The sequence below is a fragment of the Ostrinia nubilalis genome, chromosome 12, assembly GCF_963855985.1.
Source record: "Ostrinia nubilalis chromosome 12, ilOstNubi1.1, whole genome shotgun sequence".
Lineage (NCBI taxonomy): Eukaryota > Metazoa > Arthropoda > Insecta > Lepidoptera > Crambidae > Ostrinia > Ostrinia nubilalis.
In genome coordinates this window covers 10,337,373-10,355,975 of record NC_087099.1, presented here as the reverse complement: position 1 = coordinate 10,355,975, position 18,603 = coordinate 10,337,373, and the positions used below count along the sequence as shown (strand labels likewise).

The 18,603-nt window shown below is 35.8% G+C and overlaps 1 protein-coding gene across 1 annotated transcript in view; it reads right to left on the bottom strand.

Annotated features, from left to right (window-relative positions):
• LOC135076929 (homeotic protein ultrabithorax) overlaps positions 1–9,910 on the bottom strand; it is a 183,421-nt gene extending 173,511 nt beyond the window's left edge. The window contains exon 1 of the mRNA XM_063971449.1: positions 9,053–9,910. Coding sequence (XP_063827519.1) covers positions 9,053–9,512 — 460 coding nt within the window. The 5' untranslated portion in view covers positions 9,513–9,910. The remainder of the gene's footprint in view (positions 1–9,052) is intronic.
• Between the last annotated feature and the right edge of the window lie 8,693 nt (positions 9,911–18,603).

Below are 18,603 nucleotides of genomic sequence, written 5' to 3'. Positions count from 1 at the left end.
AGCTCCGAAATATCTTAAAAGATTTAAAAGACACGCAATAATAGTCTCTATGTCACCTGCGCAAGGTTCAACGGTAATGTTCGCTGACCAAATTTTGTTAAATGGAAACTGTGCCTTTTGGTAGTAGCAATAAAAATTGAAGTTGACTGTCGACCTGTAGATTTTTGTACCAAATGAAAGGATAGCGCAGCACTGTGCACTGTAGTTATTTATATGAAGTGTGTGTAACCGTGCACTGTTTATGTGGAATTAAATATGGTTTAATAGTTGCTAAGAACGGGTTCGCTGGCAAAAATTAGCCGATGCAATTTTGTTGCAAAAGGATAGGTAGGGCAAAGGTGGAGCCATTTTAGTTTAGCATCACGTGCATTAAATAGAAGTTGTAACCAGTTAATTTGAAATTATATTTCATCTTATTTTGCAAAAAATAAATAAATAATAAATTACAGAATAGAATAAACTGAATAAACAGTTAAACAAAACAGAAAATTTAGATGAAAAAAAAGAAGAAAGTAACTCTATTTCAAAATAAAAAAATGCGCTCATAATTTCAGTGCCTGTTGAGAAAATGTAATGTATCTGGATCATACATATTCGCATTCAATATGTATTCCTTACAAATATTTTAGTGCCTGTTTGAGTATTCAAATCCAGTCTGGGCGCCTCCAGTGTGGGGTATCGTGCAACAATTAATTACAAGACAGGCATCAGCCTGAGCTTAGGTTGCCTGTCCAAGCGTGGAGCGAAGCGAAGCGGCAATCGGAGAAAGGCATGTTATTTATTGCAATTTTCGTCGTTGTTCGTCGTTTCAGCCGAAAGACGTGCACTGCTGGACAAAGACCTCCCCCGAGAATTTCCATGAAGAGCGATCATGCGCCGCTCGCATCCAGGCACCTTCCTAAGTGAACAGGGACAGTGTTCCAGGTAGGTGAGTGCACTCCTATGACAGATACGAGCACCTATTCTGTTTGGTATACATTTTTGTGGCTATTAAACTGTGTACTAGTTGATGAAAATTGCCTTGAACACTGAAACTATCTTCCCTCAATTTTTTAAGTCTACTTTAATGATTATTAACCGAATTATGAAATTGTTAAAATATTTTAGTGTGTTATCTAACATATTTCATAAGTAAAAAGCTTTCAGTGTCATTATTTGATTACTTTAACCAGATTCTCTTATCAAAATAAAAGTTTATTTTCTTCAGCTTTAAAAACTCCAGTAAATGACTGTGGTTTATCAAAGTTTGAAGAAAAAGAAAACAAACAAAGAGATCTCAATAAGATTCAAGCATTGAATCGATTTCTGAGAATTTTTGTTTTTATTCAGTTTACACTACTGCTGGTGGTGGAAGTACAGCCTATCATAATAATTCTCCGCATGCGACTGACAACCAGACAGGTTTTCATACGCGCTCATTACTCGTATATTTTAAGTTAAACTGTGTAGGATGCTGCTTTTCATTCAATGAAACAAAGGAAATACGATGGCGCCTAGAAATAGAACAAACAAATTATTTCACCTATCGCTGGATTGCCCTCACTCGGTGATTTTCAATGCAACGTTAGGATCGGGTCACGGTTTCTGAGATAGGTATGCGATTTTGCCTTTCTTAGATAACTTATGTTATAGGATCTATGATAGATAACGGTACTGTTTGCAGATACTAAATGATGCTTAGTTTTGTAGATTGAAAATTTTACTTGAATTAAAATATTTTCATAATTCAATTAGATATTTTGTTACAGATTTTTTATAAAAATACATACTCTATTACTATTATGAATCTAACCTAATGAGTTTGGATAAACTGTTGTTGTTTGTTTACATATTGAACCGTTACCGTTAATTTCATTTCATTTGCACATTAAAAAGATTGGGTACCTATGTATATTTCAATAAAACTATTCACACACAGTTCACACACAGTCTGGTTGTAGGATGTAGGTGGGGCATTTTCCTTTTCTTTTAACACTAAGCCCTCACCGTAGAATCCTTTGATGTGACGATGAAGTTCACAAAAAGATAACACTGCGAGGTAGCCAGAGTTCATATTTATCACTTCACAGCTGTGCACCTATGATCGATTCTTATCCAAGATGGCCGCCGCGCGCGCCGCAAACAGGCGGGAAACAGGCGCAGACGCACCTCCTTTAACGTAGTAGGCCCGTCAATCTTAAATTCAAACCGATTTAATTTGGAACCCTTTTTTATTTTTCACCTGCCGCCATTCCAAACGAAACGAACGTGCTTGCACACAGACGGTTTGCGTTGTACTAAAATTTAAAAAAGCTCTCATAATAGGCACGTTATTCAGAACTTAAAACCATAAAACATATCTCCCCCATTATTAGTTTATGGCTGGCGACTGTTACCGGCTATTATGCTGGTATTTGTGTGTGTTTCTGTTTGTTTTTATTGTGTGCGGTTGAAGGCCGAACAAATTTGGCTTACCATCTATACAAAAATGAAGGTCTACATCAATTGTGAACTCATAACAATTACGCTTCTCAATAATTACTTAACTATGAATAGGTTCTAAAGTAAAATGTAACTTTTTTATTTTCAACTATCAAATTATATCAAGTGTTCTTTCCGTTGTGTTGAAAAAATAATTGTATTGTTATTTTAAAATATATGGGGTTTAAAATATAGAAAATACCTATTTTTCAGAATGTTTAAAAATTTAAGGACACCAATAATACTTACTTAAGTTTGCACAAAATTCTAATCGATAGTTTTTTTTAAGAAAATAAAACAAAAATATTAAATTTATCATAAAATAAACTTAGGTACAACTATATAAGCACTTGGATATTTTGTAACAAAAATATTTTTATTTAACATCTGCTTGAATTATTTTAGCCGCCCGAAATATTTCATCACCGAAGTAGAGCCACTTCCAACGCGATGCACTTTTCTGTACTAGCGGACCGCATTCTTCAGCAGATAATAAAGTAGGTAACAACGTTGAGAAAAAATTCACAAGGGTTTTATCTTATTTTAGAGTATGTGAATGAATAATGTTCCTAGATTACCGATATTAAAAATTGGAATTGACGCACTCTATGATTATCCACAAATAAAATCCACTTTTTGCATTCACTTGGTTTACAGCTACATTATTTCTTAATCGAACAGTTTAACCGTAGATCTATTTATCATAACAAGTAAAAGTTAACTTTTTATTAATTGTAAGTATGGAACATAATCTCGTCTCGTCTCGTTCGTCTTCAGGCACTGAGGTAATGTCTTAAGGCAACTAAAATTTTAAACTAGAAACTACTATAAATATTGAGTAGAAAATATTTTCATCCTACTAATATTATAAATTTTAATGCGAAAGTTTGTGTGGTTGTGTGGATGTTTGGATGTTTGTGGCTCTTTCACGCAAAAACTACTGAACGGATTTCGTCGAAACTCTACAGTATTATTGTTTATAACCCAGATTGACATTATATACAGGCTATAATTTATGACCGTATGTGACAAATCGGCCGTTTGGTGTAGTGGTTCAGAACGGACTACTATGCCGAGAGGTCCCGGGTTCGATTCCCGGCCGGGCAGAAATTGAAATGATGAATTTTAATTTCTGTGACGGGTCTGGGTGTTACTATGTATAATATGTATGTATTTAAAAAAAAAAGTATATAAGTAGTATATCCGTTAAGCTAGCACCCATAACACAAGCATATTAATTGCTTACTTTGGGGCTAGATGGCGCTGTGTGAGATTGACCAAAGATGTTTATGTTTAAATAAGACGTGTCTAAAAAGCGCCATCCTCTCGTCATTGGTTAAAATGTACAGCGCTGGACAAACTACTGTTTTTGACGTTTGTAAATATACATGCGGGGGAAGCCGTGTAACGCCATCTTTCAACACGATATAACGGGGCGGGTAAAACAAGGTCCACGCGTACGAAGTCGCGTACGTTCGCTAGTACTTATTATAATATAAATAAACAGTGAGTACTAGATCTGCTACTATCTAACTAACCTTCAGTAAGTAACCTAGGTAGTATTTGCAAAATCTCATTTCCTTTGATAAAGGTTTATTTTAAACGTTTAAGCCCTGGAGGGAATTAAGTCGCCAATTTTGGAACTGGTTTAGAAATTATAGGGTTAGCCCGCGATGAGGTTACACGATGTTTTTAAACGCAAGCGAAATAAGCCCTTCTGCCCCTTCAATAAGCGGTAAGATTGAGCGCGGTTAGTGGGACGAGTTCCGTAGACTTTACCCGAATATGAAAGTTTGAATGTAGAGCGGGCACATTAAGCTTGACTCTGAGATCTTATACGGATTGTAATAGAGACGAGATTGCTACGAAATTGTTTAAATAGTCTGATGTAGGCACTTAAGAAATCAAGAAGGTATGTTATTGGTTTAAATTAAATATTGAAGCTCCACTAATACAGAATCTATGTTTGTCTTTGAATCGATTCTTGAACATAGTTTCACAATTTAAGCCTTAATTTTTTTTTTCATAACAATAATTGCGTTTTTAAAAAGTTGATATCATGTAATTAAATTAATGATCTTTTTTCAGTGGTAGTTAATTTTATTCATAACACTAACAAAATTAACAAATGACAATCTTCGCGCTTTTGACATTACTACTAGTTTATAAGAATTACTAATTGAGAAAAAAAAATTCTTTGAAATATACCGGTTCATTACAATTCATAAACGTATTCGTAAATAACATGCGACTTAGTTGTGAGAGGAATGTGAAGAAATAAAAATCTTCAGTATATTAATCATTGCATTGGTCTGAATCCCAAATTAATAATGGATGAAGAGCTCTTTAATGCTGTTAATTAATTAAAATACAACTTCTCAAGTTCATGAAAAATATAGTTTCAGTTTCCTTTATCACCCTGTACCCTAAAGCATATTAAATTGCTTGAAGTAATATTTAGGTATGAAAGTAAGGTAATAGTAGGTTATTGCAAAAATACTTAGCAAGCTTTACCCTTTATTAGGCACTAAATTTCAATCAAATCAAAAGATACTTTTAAATTATGGTCTACTACATGTTTTTATTATTCAATTTCTTGCAAAGTACGGCTTGCCAGTAGACAATATTACATGTTTTATGAACATTACATTATTACTAATATCGTAATATGTATCTAACTAAACAATTCCTTCAACATTTTACAAGGCGCCATCTAGTATCCAACTAAGAAAAGCTTGTTGTACTTTTTTTGTAATCTACTACATACTACTTTTACTAATTGGTACTTTTTTCTTTTCATTACTGACTGGATACACTTTTTTTTGTTTCACAGACAACATTCGATAATGAACTTTTTTATTGTTTCAGTGCACCAAACTTCTTGCCGGCCAGCTACTTGATCTTCGATTCTCGATTTATCATTCGAAAGTTAGCTGGCAACGGTCAAGCCCGAGTTGTACCTCGTCCAACGTCCTTGTATTGTTTCGCGGGCCGTGTTGCGTGAACCCGAGTGAAATATGGCTGCCAGAGCGACTACTTATTTTTGTTTTATTTTTTAGCTTGTGTTACTTAATTTTATCAAGTCGCATGAGTTATGAGAGGCGGGACCACACGCGTTGGGTTAATTACACAGTAGTAATGTGAGTTCGACTTAGTAGGGATGAAGGAGTGACCAGTTTTTTTTATCTGGATGTCCCACGGTTGCATTCCCAATTAGAAATTCTTATTAGAATTTCCAAGCGTCTTGTCGTTAACTTTATTGTTAGTTAATAAATATTCCAATTGCTTGACTCTTATTGTTTATTATTTTGTAATGACAGTTGAAAATCTTTAATTCTTTATTATTTAATCAAACTTTGTCAAGACACCGACTCTTATTAGATTTGTCAATAAAATTTAAACTTAATTGTTGTAAGGTACAAATGAAATTGTCTTATTGGAAAATCAAGTAGGTAACAGCAAATTGATTGGAGTTTTAAATCAAAGTCAGTTTTCTTTCCTCAAGACAGCAATTTTTTTGTTTTATGGCCATCAATTACATTATATGAAATTTATTTATAAATCAGACCTAGACGTTTCCGATCAATCATAACAATATACATTAAATTTATAATGGTGATCTAGTCTGCTGATTGTTGCAGTGTTTAGTTGTAATTACAAAATAATAGTTTTCCTTATTTTCCGTTTCCTCTACATAGTTAATGCACGACGCTACCGTAACAAATTATCTACCTTTATTGCTCGCTGTTTTCATTCTAGAGGCCCACGTTTGAATCCGAATCCGAGCGCAGAGAAACTAAAATTTTTATTATTTTGTATATTACCGTTATTACGGAAATTCAAAGCTATTTCGTGATTGCAATGAAGAATTTTAATTTTTAATTTTGCCCACAAGTGGGACTAATTTATTTTTCTTTTCAGGTCTCGTCTCGTCTTGGCCACGTCAATTGAGTGGGCATCAGTGACCAGTGGCACATGTTAATAATAATGCGCCCAAACTAGACCGGGGCATTGACCCACAGGCGCGGGCGCGCCTCCCGTCAGCACAGTGGGCGCTAAAATGCCGCTGCCGATTATCCGGGCGGCAAAGATAATCTTTTTACACGGAAATAAAATTATTGTTAAGTTTTTGGGTAAAATCTGATATTGGATATTTGAGAATAGGTAAGGATAACCTTACCATTTTAATGTTTAGTTTTCTATAAATATTTCAGGCAACTCTAATGATACACCACACCACCAATGACAGATCGCGCGACCCATGACAGTTCACGCGACCTGTCATTGGCCTTTGATCGCGCCGGCGGCGGCGATGGCGATCTGCACGCGTTGGTGTGGTTGAAGCTTAAGTGGTTCATCATGTGAAATTCCTGACCCGTAAATAAAATAAAAACTGTGAATGTAATCACAAAAGGAAAGTTTTAATAAATGCTGTGTTAATTTTTATTTACTGGCTAACCTTTTAAATATTGTATAATAGGAAAAAGCTTTACAGTGGTTTTGTAATCTATTAGGAAAATCCGATCGATACGATTTAAACTCAGCAACTGGTTAAATATGTACGTATAGTTGATCAATTCGAAGCTTCATCCACTACATTATTATAATTATTAATGGCTACTCTGTATATTTATTACAAACAATCAAGAGGATAACGATACTCTACTGTAATTAATGGCACTGATAGATCTTTGTAATATTAACACATAATATCAAGACAAAGAACTACCTACTCATTTATCTTAATTGCTGACAGTGAAAGTGGGAAAAAATCTGTATCAAGGACTAATGATGCGTAACTTTTTAAAACTTTTTTATCCAACTTTGTAGTAATGGCCAACAATTTTGTCAATAGGGACGACTAGTTGTATTACTGTGAATATTACATACTTTATCCATACTTTTTAACCGACTTCAAAAAAGGAGGAGGTTATATGTTCGACTGTATGTATGTTTTTTTTTTCTATGTATGTTCACCGATTACTCCGTCAATTGTGAACCGATTTTCAAAATTCTTTTTTTGTTCGATAGGGTACACTTCTGAGGTGGTCCCATTGTCACCAAGTCAGGATCTGATGATGGGATCCTAGGGAAATCGAGGGCAACCCTCAAATTTTATAGGCACGTATATCGTATTTCAAATTTTTTCTTAAGTTATTCAAGTATTTGCTCCTGGAAATCATCATCTCATATTGATGAGCTGATGATAGAAGGTACAACTCCTTAATGATTAAGAGTTGGAGGATAATTCTTTTAATTTTATAGATAACTATAGTTTCTAAATTTATTCAAGTGTTTGCATCAGATAGACATCATCTCATCATGATAAACTGGTCATGGTAGGTACAATTCCTTAACGCTTAGGAGTTGGAGGATAATTTTTTAAATATTATAGGTACTATTACACCCACAGTTGTATTCTTTCATGTTTTTAAGGTAGGCTAACGGTTTAAGGTCTTTTTAGGTTGCCGATATGATAACCTGTATTTTGCAGGGAATATTATTTTACACTTGACATGAAGAATATAGTCTCAATGTACTGCCTACCTTCAGTGGTAACATGAAGGTAATAATTAGTTAACTAAAAAGCAAAAAATAAGTTAATTTTTATATAAAAAATAAAACCGACTCCAAAAAACAAACACTTAAAAGTAGAAAAATAATTACCTACCTACTAATTACTTATTTATTAGGACGTATTAATATTTATGTTATACCATGATTGTACTTTTGGAGTCGGTGCCAAGATTATGAAACGTGTGAAGTTTGCCTGCACCGACTCCAAAAGTACAATCATGGTATAACATAAATATTAATACGTCCTAATAAATAAGTAATTAGTAGGTAGGTAATTATTTTTCTACTTTTAAGTGTTTGTTTTTTTTCCTAAAAAGATACACTATTAAAATTTTAATCAAGATTTATGTAGCCCTCAAAACATGCAACATCACGATACAATTAGTGTATAGTGAAGAAAGTTTATTTGAACATGATACCGAATAGTGTAAGACGTTAATTTACGATACATTACATGGTTCATTTGATAATGATAATAAATATTTTTTGTGTGTACAAATGTCATTAAAATCTGTTTTGAAATTGCGACACATTTATGAACTGCAAAAATTCACAGCTTTTTGTCACCTAAAAATCAAAATTTGTAAATTCATTGACAATATTGCTTAATTTGACGACTGTCGTAAATTATAATGACACTCAAATCTGTCGGCGCTAATAAGATGTTAACGAGGGTCGTTCGTTTTATGTGCGTTTTATTGACACAAGTCGGCGCTACCTGCGAGCGTTCTTATTGGGCGCTCTCTTACAAGACCGGAACCGGTCGTTTAGCTGCATCCAACTGAATTGGACTATGACAGCGACATTTTAGCGCCATTCGGACTTGGAGAATGTATGCTGTTTTTTTTCTATTAATCAGTTAGATAATTATTTCCCTTTATATTTCATTAATGATTTAGATGATATTTTTACATATTTACATTCATAATGAAGTAATAAATTATAACTTTCGAGAGTATGGAATCGAGACTAATCTCTAACATTAAAAAGTTTAGTAAAAAATGAAGTCACTGACCTGCTATGGCCATCCAAGGGTAGAATGTGTGGTTGGTGGGTTGATGTTGAACTGGTTGAGCGGCGGCTGCGGCGGCTCCGGGAAGTGCACATTGGTTGCCCCAGGGGAGAGCTCTGCCAGGACTCGAGGACTCGCTGTACCGTGCTTCAGGTGTGCAGGCTGCCGGTCTCACGAGAGCCCCCAGCCCAGAGCCCCATTCTTTCCCTCCATAGCCATTCTGTTGCTCTCCACCGGCTTTCGAACAGTCAGCCTTTGCATATTGCTGCTCTCCAGCGTATAGTTTACATGCTGCTGCCACTGAGGCGTCGTAAGGAGAGTCTTGCGGCCTCGGCTGGTGCAGGGCGTGAGGCTGGGCATACGTCAGCCCCAGTGGGAACCCTCTGTACTGGTCACCGCCACCGCCGCCTTGGTGCACCCCGTGCGCCCCGTAGAAGCCACCCTGCTCAAAGTAGGAGTTCATTCTGACCAGTCACTATCGTTCACTAAGTTAGGCAACACTTATGTCATCGCGGTCCCGCGCGCGGTGATAACGCGACCTCCGCCAATGTCACACCAAATACCAGACAATGAAATTTAATTTTATTAATTTTATTGCCTCTTAAACGTCACTCGAGCGTCATAATGGGCCGGCGATAAAGGCCAGTCGACGTGTGTTTACTTTTTACGATTATTTTACGAGTCGGGAGCGCGTGCCGTGGTTTTACGAGCTTTTAAACGGTCGTACGGCGCCGGGTAGTCTGAAGTGGTCACAGTGGGACTGTTTGTTGTCGTATTGTGGGTGATGTCGCGAGTCTCGCGAGCGAAGTTTGTCGTGGCGTGCGATGGAGCGCGCTTGTGGCGGTGTGCGACCGGCGCGGCCCGACTCACGCAGTCAACTGACAAGCGCGCCGCCCCGCGCGCGGCCTGCGATCGCAACTCGACCGATTGTTCCGTCCCCTTTTCGCTAATGACTATAAATATTATCAGTTACGCTCTCTTTTCCCTTTCTTATCACACCTACTGAAGCACGTGGTCTGCCTCTATTGTATTGCAACCCTTGCAAGTCTATCGACGTCTCAATTACAATTACAAACCGATACCGGTATTTCTCTACATTGATAAGAAACCAAAACAAATCTCAAAGTAAGTAAAGCGTTTAAAGATTTTACTGTTAACAATTACTCAATATTGCAATTTTAAGTAGCTAAGACCCAAGTCGTAAAAAAGGGTCGACAAGAGCCCAATAATGACTACTACTGAAAAGTTAAGCCGCAAAGTCGTAAACTCATAAACGTACAATTAGTGAAACGGGCGAGTAAAGAAAAGATTTTACAACCACTCCTCGACCGGGCCACAATGAGCGCGCAATATCGTAACAAGGTGCTGAATAGAGTGAGAAGTCGTAAAGATGATTATTATTTCTTCTACTACCTGTTTTTACGAGTCGTAGCGTCCTCGCGCTCTGATTTTAGGTTTGGGCGTAAGCGCGAGCGAGATGGGGAGTGGATCGTGCAAGTGCGGTTGCGTAGTCGGTGCAGCGCAAAGTGTTGCTGTCTCTATCCAGCGCTGTGTGGCGCGTGCAGGGAAGGCGCACTATCGGTGGGTAAACAATAGCGCATTATCACAAGAGCTCAGTTCGCGCGTTCAAATGAAGTCATCAAACGAATGAATTGCCTGGTGCTGGCCTACCATGAGACACGCTCGCATTTTTATTGCAGTTACAACTTTAAACAAATATTTGCCGATAAAACAGGTTGAGCGCAGCCGAGGTTTTTTCCCCCAGTTTATAATTGGTCAATTTAGGCTCGTACAGATACCGGCACGTCTTAGATAAAGCCTTTTTCGATAGTCCCCGCCCCGCTAGATGGCGCTGGTGGATACGTAAAAAGTAATTAACTTGTAAAGTACATAATTATAAAGTGGTCTGCAGACAAAAAGATAATCACATCTAATTGCCTGTGATTATTAAAAAATGCGCACTCAGTGGGAAATGACGAAATGGTGGCTTTCCTGGCAAGCAGGCATCCAGTTGGTCCAGTGACGGTAACTACGTAAGTAGCATAATTTACTCTGATTTTAATGTGAAAATCGCTTCAATCAAGCATAAATTACAGCTAAGTCAAGACAAAAAGGTCTCTATATTTTTGAAAAGTCTATTAGCCAAGAATGTGTTTATTTAGGCCGTAAGACATAAGAAAATTTCACTACGACGCACTCTCTACCGAATGAGGTAAGAAAATTCTTGAAGTAAGTGACTCTACATTCTTGAAAATAACCCCACAAATACTTGGGATCCAGAGCAAGGGTAAGAATTCCCGAAATGAAGTTGATAACGAATTTGTGGGAGAATTCTTGAAGTGACTGGCAACTCTACATTTGAACTAAGTTTGCGTGTTGCAAATATAGCAGTTGATTTTGTCAATACCTAAGTAAAAAGATATACAATGACATTCTACACAGCTATTTCCATATTTACAGAAAAGCTATTTTCTTTCATATTATACCTTTTAATAAGAGGGGAACAAATCAATCTAGTGACAGTCTCTACGTCTCTTGGACCTAATTTTACTCGCTCTTTAAAACTTATTTGATTAAAAAGCTAAATCCAGAAAAGTGTGAGTTTTCAAAGCTAGAAGAAATCTATTAGAAAAGGTCTAGAAGTAGATACTCTATGAAAAGCTTAAAAAGCCCAAGGAAATACGACGTCAAATGTCTTTTTCGCCTTCAAATCGATCTTCGATCGGTCGGTTTCCTTTAATTTTCATTTCTTCAGAACTTCAAGGCTTGCTTAGAATTTGTATGAAATATTTTATAGTACTTAAACGCAGGTTATTTCATGAACTCTTATTTTTCTTGAAAGTTTTATAGACAATAATATCATCCAGATTTTGACACTTACTATATTTTTTCTGTCAGAGGACTTTCTTGTGCTCTAGAGACACAGATCACAGACAGACGATGGTTCTTATTTATAAAACGATGTAGTAAGGCTACTTAAGTTCTAAAATAAATAAAGGTTTCACCTATTTGGACACAATGAAACGTTTCAGGTCACAGAATACTTATTTAATGTAAAACAAGACAGATATTTGACTGCAATTGCACCTGATGTTAACTAAGATGTAGTCTAGGATGGTGCACATCTGCCCTGTAAAGTGCCTATTAACTGTCGCCTTGAAAAGGTCCACTCCAGGGGACTACGAGTAGATAAGTACACTGAAAATATGCGTCAAAATTGTATCTACATAACCATCGCGTAAGTTTTCACACTTCTAAGTGTGGTTGATGCTATCAATCACGAGTAAGTTCTCCCACAAACCACAACTTAGCTTATAACACTTGGTTAGGTTGCGGTTAATCAATTATGCACTTACTTTACTCAATAACTTAGAAAATTGCGGTCTAGGCGAGTGCCTAGTGCCTACGTCAAGAAAACTATAATCCAGTAGGTAATGTCAGCAATGGTGCCGCTACTTTCCGTTTCGACTGTCTGCTGCTGTATTATAGTAACTTTTTTCATTATTAAAAATACATTATGTATTTAATTGTATAGCTGACGGCCGCTGGGGCAGGAAAGTTATTGAGTAGAGCCAGAAGACGTAGCGTGGGCAGGCTTCCCACTATGTGGACTGACGATCTGGTGAAGGTCGCGGGAGTCACCTGGATGCCAGCGGCGGAAGACCAGCCTTTGTGAAAATCCTTGGAGGAGGCCTTTGTCCAGCAGTAGACGTCTTTCGGCTGAAACGAACGAACAAATGTATTTCATTGCAAAAAATGAATAGCAGAGCCAAACGCCTGAAGCCAGAACACACTACTGAAAATTTTAAATTACTTATTACTTCATGAATGTGAGGTGAGATGTTGTTAAGTATACATTCCACTTAATTTGATGCTCACAGCAAATGGCTTCTTACAATTTCGAGTATAAAACTTGATCCTGCTAATCAGAATCACCTTTAAATTCTGAATTAATCATCCTGTCTCATAAAAAAAAATTGTACTACTTATAATTATGTTACAGTAATGGACAAAATGTCTAGCTACATGATACATCATAAGTATTTTTTAGCCTACGCTTAAGCGTATGTCAGCTCTACATTATCTTCCAGCTGTTCGTCCAACCTTCCTTCCACATGTAGAGTAGTAAAGTAGTTCGTCTATGTTTACAGACTAGCGGCCGCCCGCGACTTCGTACACGTGGATCCCGTTTTACCCCCTTAGGGGCCCGTTCCCGTGGGAATTTCGGGAATTCCTTTCTTAGTGCACCTCTACGGTACCTAAGCTACGTCCCTTTCAAATTTCAAGTGCCTACGTTTAGCCGTTTAGTCAGTCAGTCAAAATCTTTAGATATTGGGTCGTGTAGGTTCAGACCATATGACTCCGTGGTTTTGCGGTTGCTTCACGGAGCGACGTAATAATAAAAGGCGTAGTGAAGAGATTACTGAAATGTGTCATGAATGATTTTTTTCTAGGTGGGAAAGCATTGGACTAACGAAATAGCAACCTGCATTGATACTCCTTGCAACCTATAACAAGGTTTAAGTAGGTAGGGTAAGTGCGCTAGTTTTCGTCCAATTATCCGAGTTGCCAACTTTGTGATGCGAAATGAATATCTTAAAATACCCTTACTCATATGTATCATATATCATTTTAGTCCTTATATAGTCTACTTTACGTTAATATTATATGACAATAAGTAAATACCACGGGTTTTTTTATAAAAAATATTTTATGCAAAAGAGGCGATTTCACTAGTTTTCGTCCAAAAAAATCAGTTTTCGTCCTAGTGTACGCTAATTTTCGACCACTGTGTAGAAAAAAGGGTGCAGTTGAATTGTTAACTTAAAACCAATTCTACAATACAGTAACCATGGATTGTGGTATATCATTTGAAAGGTAATTTTGTTAGCTTTCAAATGATATCAAAAAGATTTAAATAAGTTTCTTACCTAAATTTAGGAAAATATTTCAATAGGTCGAAGGACAAATGGACGAAAACTAATCTACAGGAATAGCTAATTTTGGTTTTCGTCCACCCCAGTGCTTGCTCATGACGTCATGGACGAAAACACAACAACGTTTAAAGCTGTTTTTTGTTTTCGTCCACATCTTTTTAACGGTTTTTATGGGTTTATCACTGTTAAAAAGTGGACGTAAACTAAAATGTTTAATGTAATAGCAATAAAGATCATATTGGAAGAAAAAACATTGTATTTTGTAGGTCCATTGAAGTAAAATGATTATTAAAAATATTAACTAGGTGTCAGGGTTTCCGTCCACGTGGACGAAAACCAAAATCTTGCAAAATTGTTATGCTAGTATTAGTCCACTTAATTATCTAAGATTTCTGTACAAAAACTTTAATAAATCCTTAAAATAGTGTTTATTATGCTAATAATTAGACATACGTGCCAAAAACATTACGTAAAGTAGCTAAAACAGTAATTAAACATACCATGAAAGTTCCCTACCGCCACGTTTTTTTTCTAACTTGACGACGTTTTCCATTCACCTGTGTGCAGCAGTAACTTCCGTAGATTTTTTTGGAGTTATTACTTGTCAAATTACATTTTCATGCAGGCAGAACTGTTACTTAGATATTATAGATTGTAACAAGTCCAAACTTGCACGGAAAGTTAGGTTTGTATTCTAATTTTCCGTATTTGTTTGTGGCAAGTCGGTCAAATGGACGAAAACAGGAGCTGGACGGAAAACCGGCGCAATTACCCTATACCACCATTAAATGAGTATCAAAAAACTTCTCAAACACTAAGGAGGCACTCTATGTATTTTTACCCGACTGCGCCAGAAGGAGGGTTATGTTTTTTCCTGTAGTATTGTTGATATAAGGTAGCAGGGAAGCGCTGGACGGCCGACGCAGGCCGCTACCAATCGATCACCAATGCTTTCCATGTTGATCGATTGGTGAGCCCCAATGATTGGGGGAGGCCAATGTTCAGCAGTGAACGTCCTATGGCTGAAATGATGATGATGACGATGATGATCTCTCATCTCTAGTTATTAATAATAATATTAATATACAAACCATCATAATTTAGAACTTAGTAGACACACCAATAGATGGCGTTAGTAGTAGACATTAAAGATTTCCTCACATTGTTCCACCACATTTGAATCAGTGTGAATGCAGGAGAATATTCTTAGAATACTTACATCATAGCTCAGATTATAATGGTAGGTATTTTAAAAGACCAAATTCAAACTCTACCATCATCATCAAATCGGTTAAGGGTTGAATTTCTTTCGCCATTTCCAAAAACGCTAAGCTCAAGTCCTTTTTACAAACCGCAAACATTCTAAATGTTTCCCAAAGCAAAGGACAGCGGCAATCATCAAGGCTCTTATCTGCAAAACAAAAAACATTCGCGTGGACCGGCGCACGCGCCATGCCACCCGGCTGCCCCTGCGCATCGTAAACACGATTTTTACTACTCCAACGCTCGTAAACGTCACGTGAATTGCGCCATTTGTAGAACTCCCAGTAAACACCGTTCAGATTATTTCGTACACGCCTCCGGGGCTAAGCCGCGATATAAATTCGAAGTTTTATGAACGGTCCACTCACGGGGATTGTTATTATGCCGTTCTTTAGACGTTTATTGAACCATTATTGACTTGTTTAAAGTATCACCAGCTTAATAGAGATAAAGGAGTTAAGATAGTTTATGTTTTCATCGTGTGGGTTACAACAATGTTGTGTTCTCGCGCCTAGTCGTCTGGGGAGGTTGATCGCACTTTTATTACTATAATTTGCGTCCGATTGCGAGTTGTTGTGATTGATCAAAGTGGTCTCGTAGGGGCTTGATGACAGTCATGATTTGTTTCAATCGTTTGTCTGCAGCTTCTCGTGTTGTTTTTACGGTTATTGGATGATTAACCGCCGTTCCATCTGATTCTTTACATTGTATGCCGTAATGGAGTGAGGCAAAAGGCTTTATTACCTCGATGAGGTGTAATGATTTGAGATTATCTACCTGAGATACACCATTTAGTTTGTGCAGCGTTTATGTGTGATTGTGAAAAACATCTTTAGGAAATCATAAAGAATTTCTCACAGCTCTCGGCATAGAGAAATACAATGGAAAAACTACTCGATAAAAGAGGAAAAATTGTACTTCATTCATTAATATTAACGATCCAGAATAATTTTGCCTCAATAAGATAGAGACAAGGACCTATAAAATAAAAGAAAAAAAATCTGTGTAAAATTAGTATTCAATCAGTGCTACGTTTTTTGACTGGTAGCATAAAACAAATGACAGCAATTTTAATGCACAAACCACAATAAAATTGATCTTCTTATTCTTATGTAGAGTCAAGCAAAAACAATACCAAGTTATGTAACATGTAAAGTAGTATACTTTAGGGCTGATTTTTAAATCGTCAGATATCTTTTATCTAAGGAATAAACTTGTCTGTAAAAATACTGAAACTGTCAATATGAAAAACTTATACATAAAAAAAAACTCATACAGGTAACTTAGGTTACCTACTGCCTAGGTTTAAATAAAAACTTTTTCGGTATTCGTAAATTATTATTATATTTTACTATTTTATAGTAAAAAACCTGAAGAAAATAAAAATCACTGATTTTTTTAAAATTATTTTTATAATACTCACCACGAGGAAAAGGATGTTACCTGAAAAATTCCGATAGATGGCATTCCAATACTGACATTCCTAATCAAATCAAAATCAAAATGTATTCAGTCGGCAGGATGTAAAACCTATTTCAAATATGGTACTAATAAGTAATTATGTACAGTTAAAAACATACAGAGAATTTAATAAATTGTTTTATACCAATGTAGAGTGGCCTGTGCCACGCTTTTTGATTTATTGTCAATTTTTCCCTAAGTAGGTATAGCATTATTGATTATTCAACTTATAGAAGGCCAGTAAAACATCCTTAATATTTATAATTCCTCATGTCCTGTGGAATTGATGTTTTTTTTAAATAACATTAGCCGAATGCAGTTTGATGCACTTAAGACGGCAGCTCCACCTAGCGTAGCAATGTTGAACTGTAGTCTTAGTGGAACTAACATTTGTAGGAGAGTAAAAGATCTTTAAAATTTAAACAATATCTCTTTATTTTTTTAATTATCAATTTATTGTCATTATCCTATAAAATAACTGTAGCCTAAAAACATGAATTCCTTAATTACTGCCATCTAGTGAGCGTCAAACGCAACTTAAGCGCCATCTCTGCTTATGGCCATGAAAAATAATTGCAAAGGTCAAAATGAGAACCAAAACATAACTACTGCTCAAGTTCATTATTATTAACATTATTTCTTTCTATATTTAAATTTATCATTGTGCTTTATCGGGGAACTAAGTTAAAACATAAATTAATTATTAAGTGCGAAGATAATTACCAAAATTAAATTACAATACACTTAATTGCTCATTAAAATCATTATCATAAACTAACAGAGTTCATATTTACATTATAAGTAGTGATTTAGTTTTACGAGCAACCCGTAATATTGCATAACACTCAACTGTGTATCAAAAAGAAGCGTAACTGCCAATAGAAACGCGATAACACGATCGTAAAGGCGGCTTTTATTGCTTTATTCATCATTTGGCTATATTAATTCATCAAGACACTTGTTAATCGTAAAATAAATCTTATTGCACAGTAAAATGTTGTTTAAATTGACGACAAGCGTTTTATTTTCGTCATAATAATAAAATTTATTTTTACGAGCGTCTGTGGTTTGCGCGGGTTTAGCGCCATCTCTACGCGAGGGCGCGAACTGCTACGTCACACTTGTTGACGTCATTTGACGATGTCTTTTACGATGCTTTTAAAGCACTTGGATGAATGGGCGCCTCATAAAACCGTTTTTCCCCTACAAGTGATTTCGTCGATTAGGTTGTTGTAGTTTGTTGGGAAATAGTAAAGTTTATTTAATATTTTACTCTTTGAGGCCAAATTCGACACGTTTCATTTTTATATTTCAAAATTATTCACAGAGAAGGTTGCGCGCTATTAATTTTGAGCTCTACATTTTAGATTTAGAAAGAAATCCTAAAAAATGTGTTATACCTACTTAATTTTTTATTAATTAGATAGAGACACAAACTACTATTAAGTATATTTTGTGACAGAGAGTTAGGTACTAAACTTGTAATTATATAATCTTAATCAGCTTTTAATTTTTTTAAAATTTTTTCCTACTGAAAATATTTTTTTAAAAATTATTAATTTTACTATCTACGGCAATCTATGAGTACCTAAGTTTAATGAAAAATAATTTGTTCATAATCTTAAACTCTTACATCAATAAAATACAAATTAAAATAAGAGAGTTTTTATTTTAACATGATGAGATGATGTAGGTAATATCGTCATAAATAATTGTGGTTATTTTTTTAATTCACTATTTGCTAAAGCATAGGAGGCACAGAATATCGTATCGTCATATTAAGTATTAATTCAGGTAAATTGTGTAAACATTTAAAAAAAAGTTTTACAGTTTAAATATTAGTAGTGTAGAGTCTACATTAAATGTGTAAGTATTATGGACAATGTGCTCTAC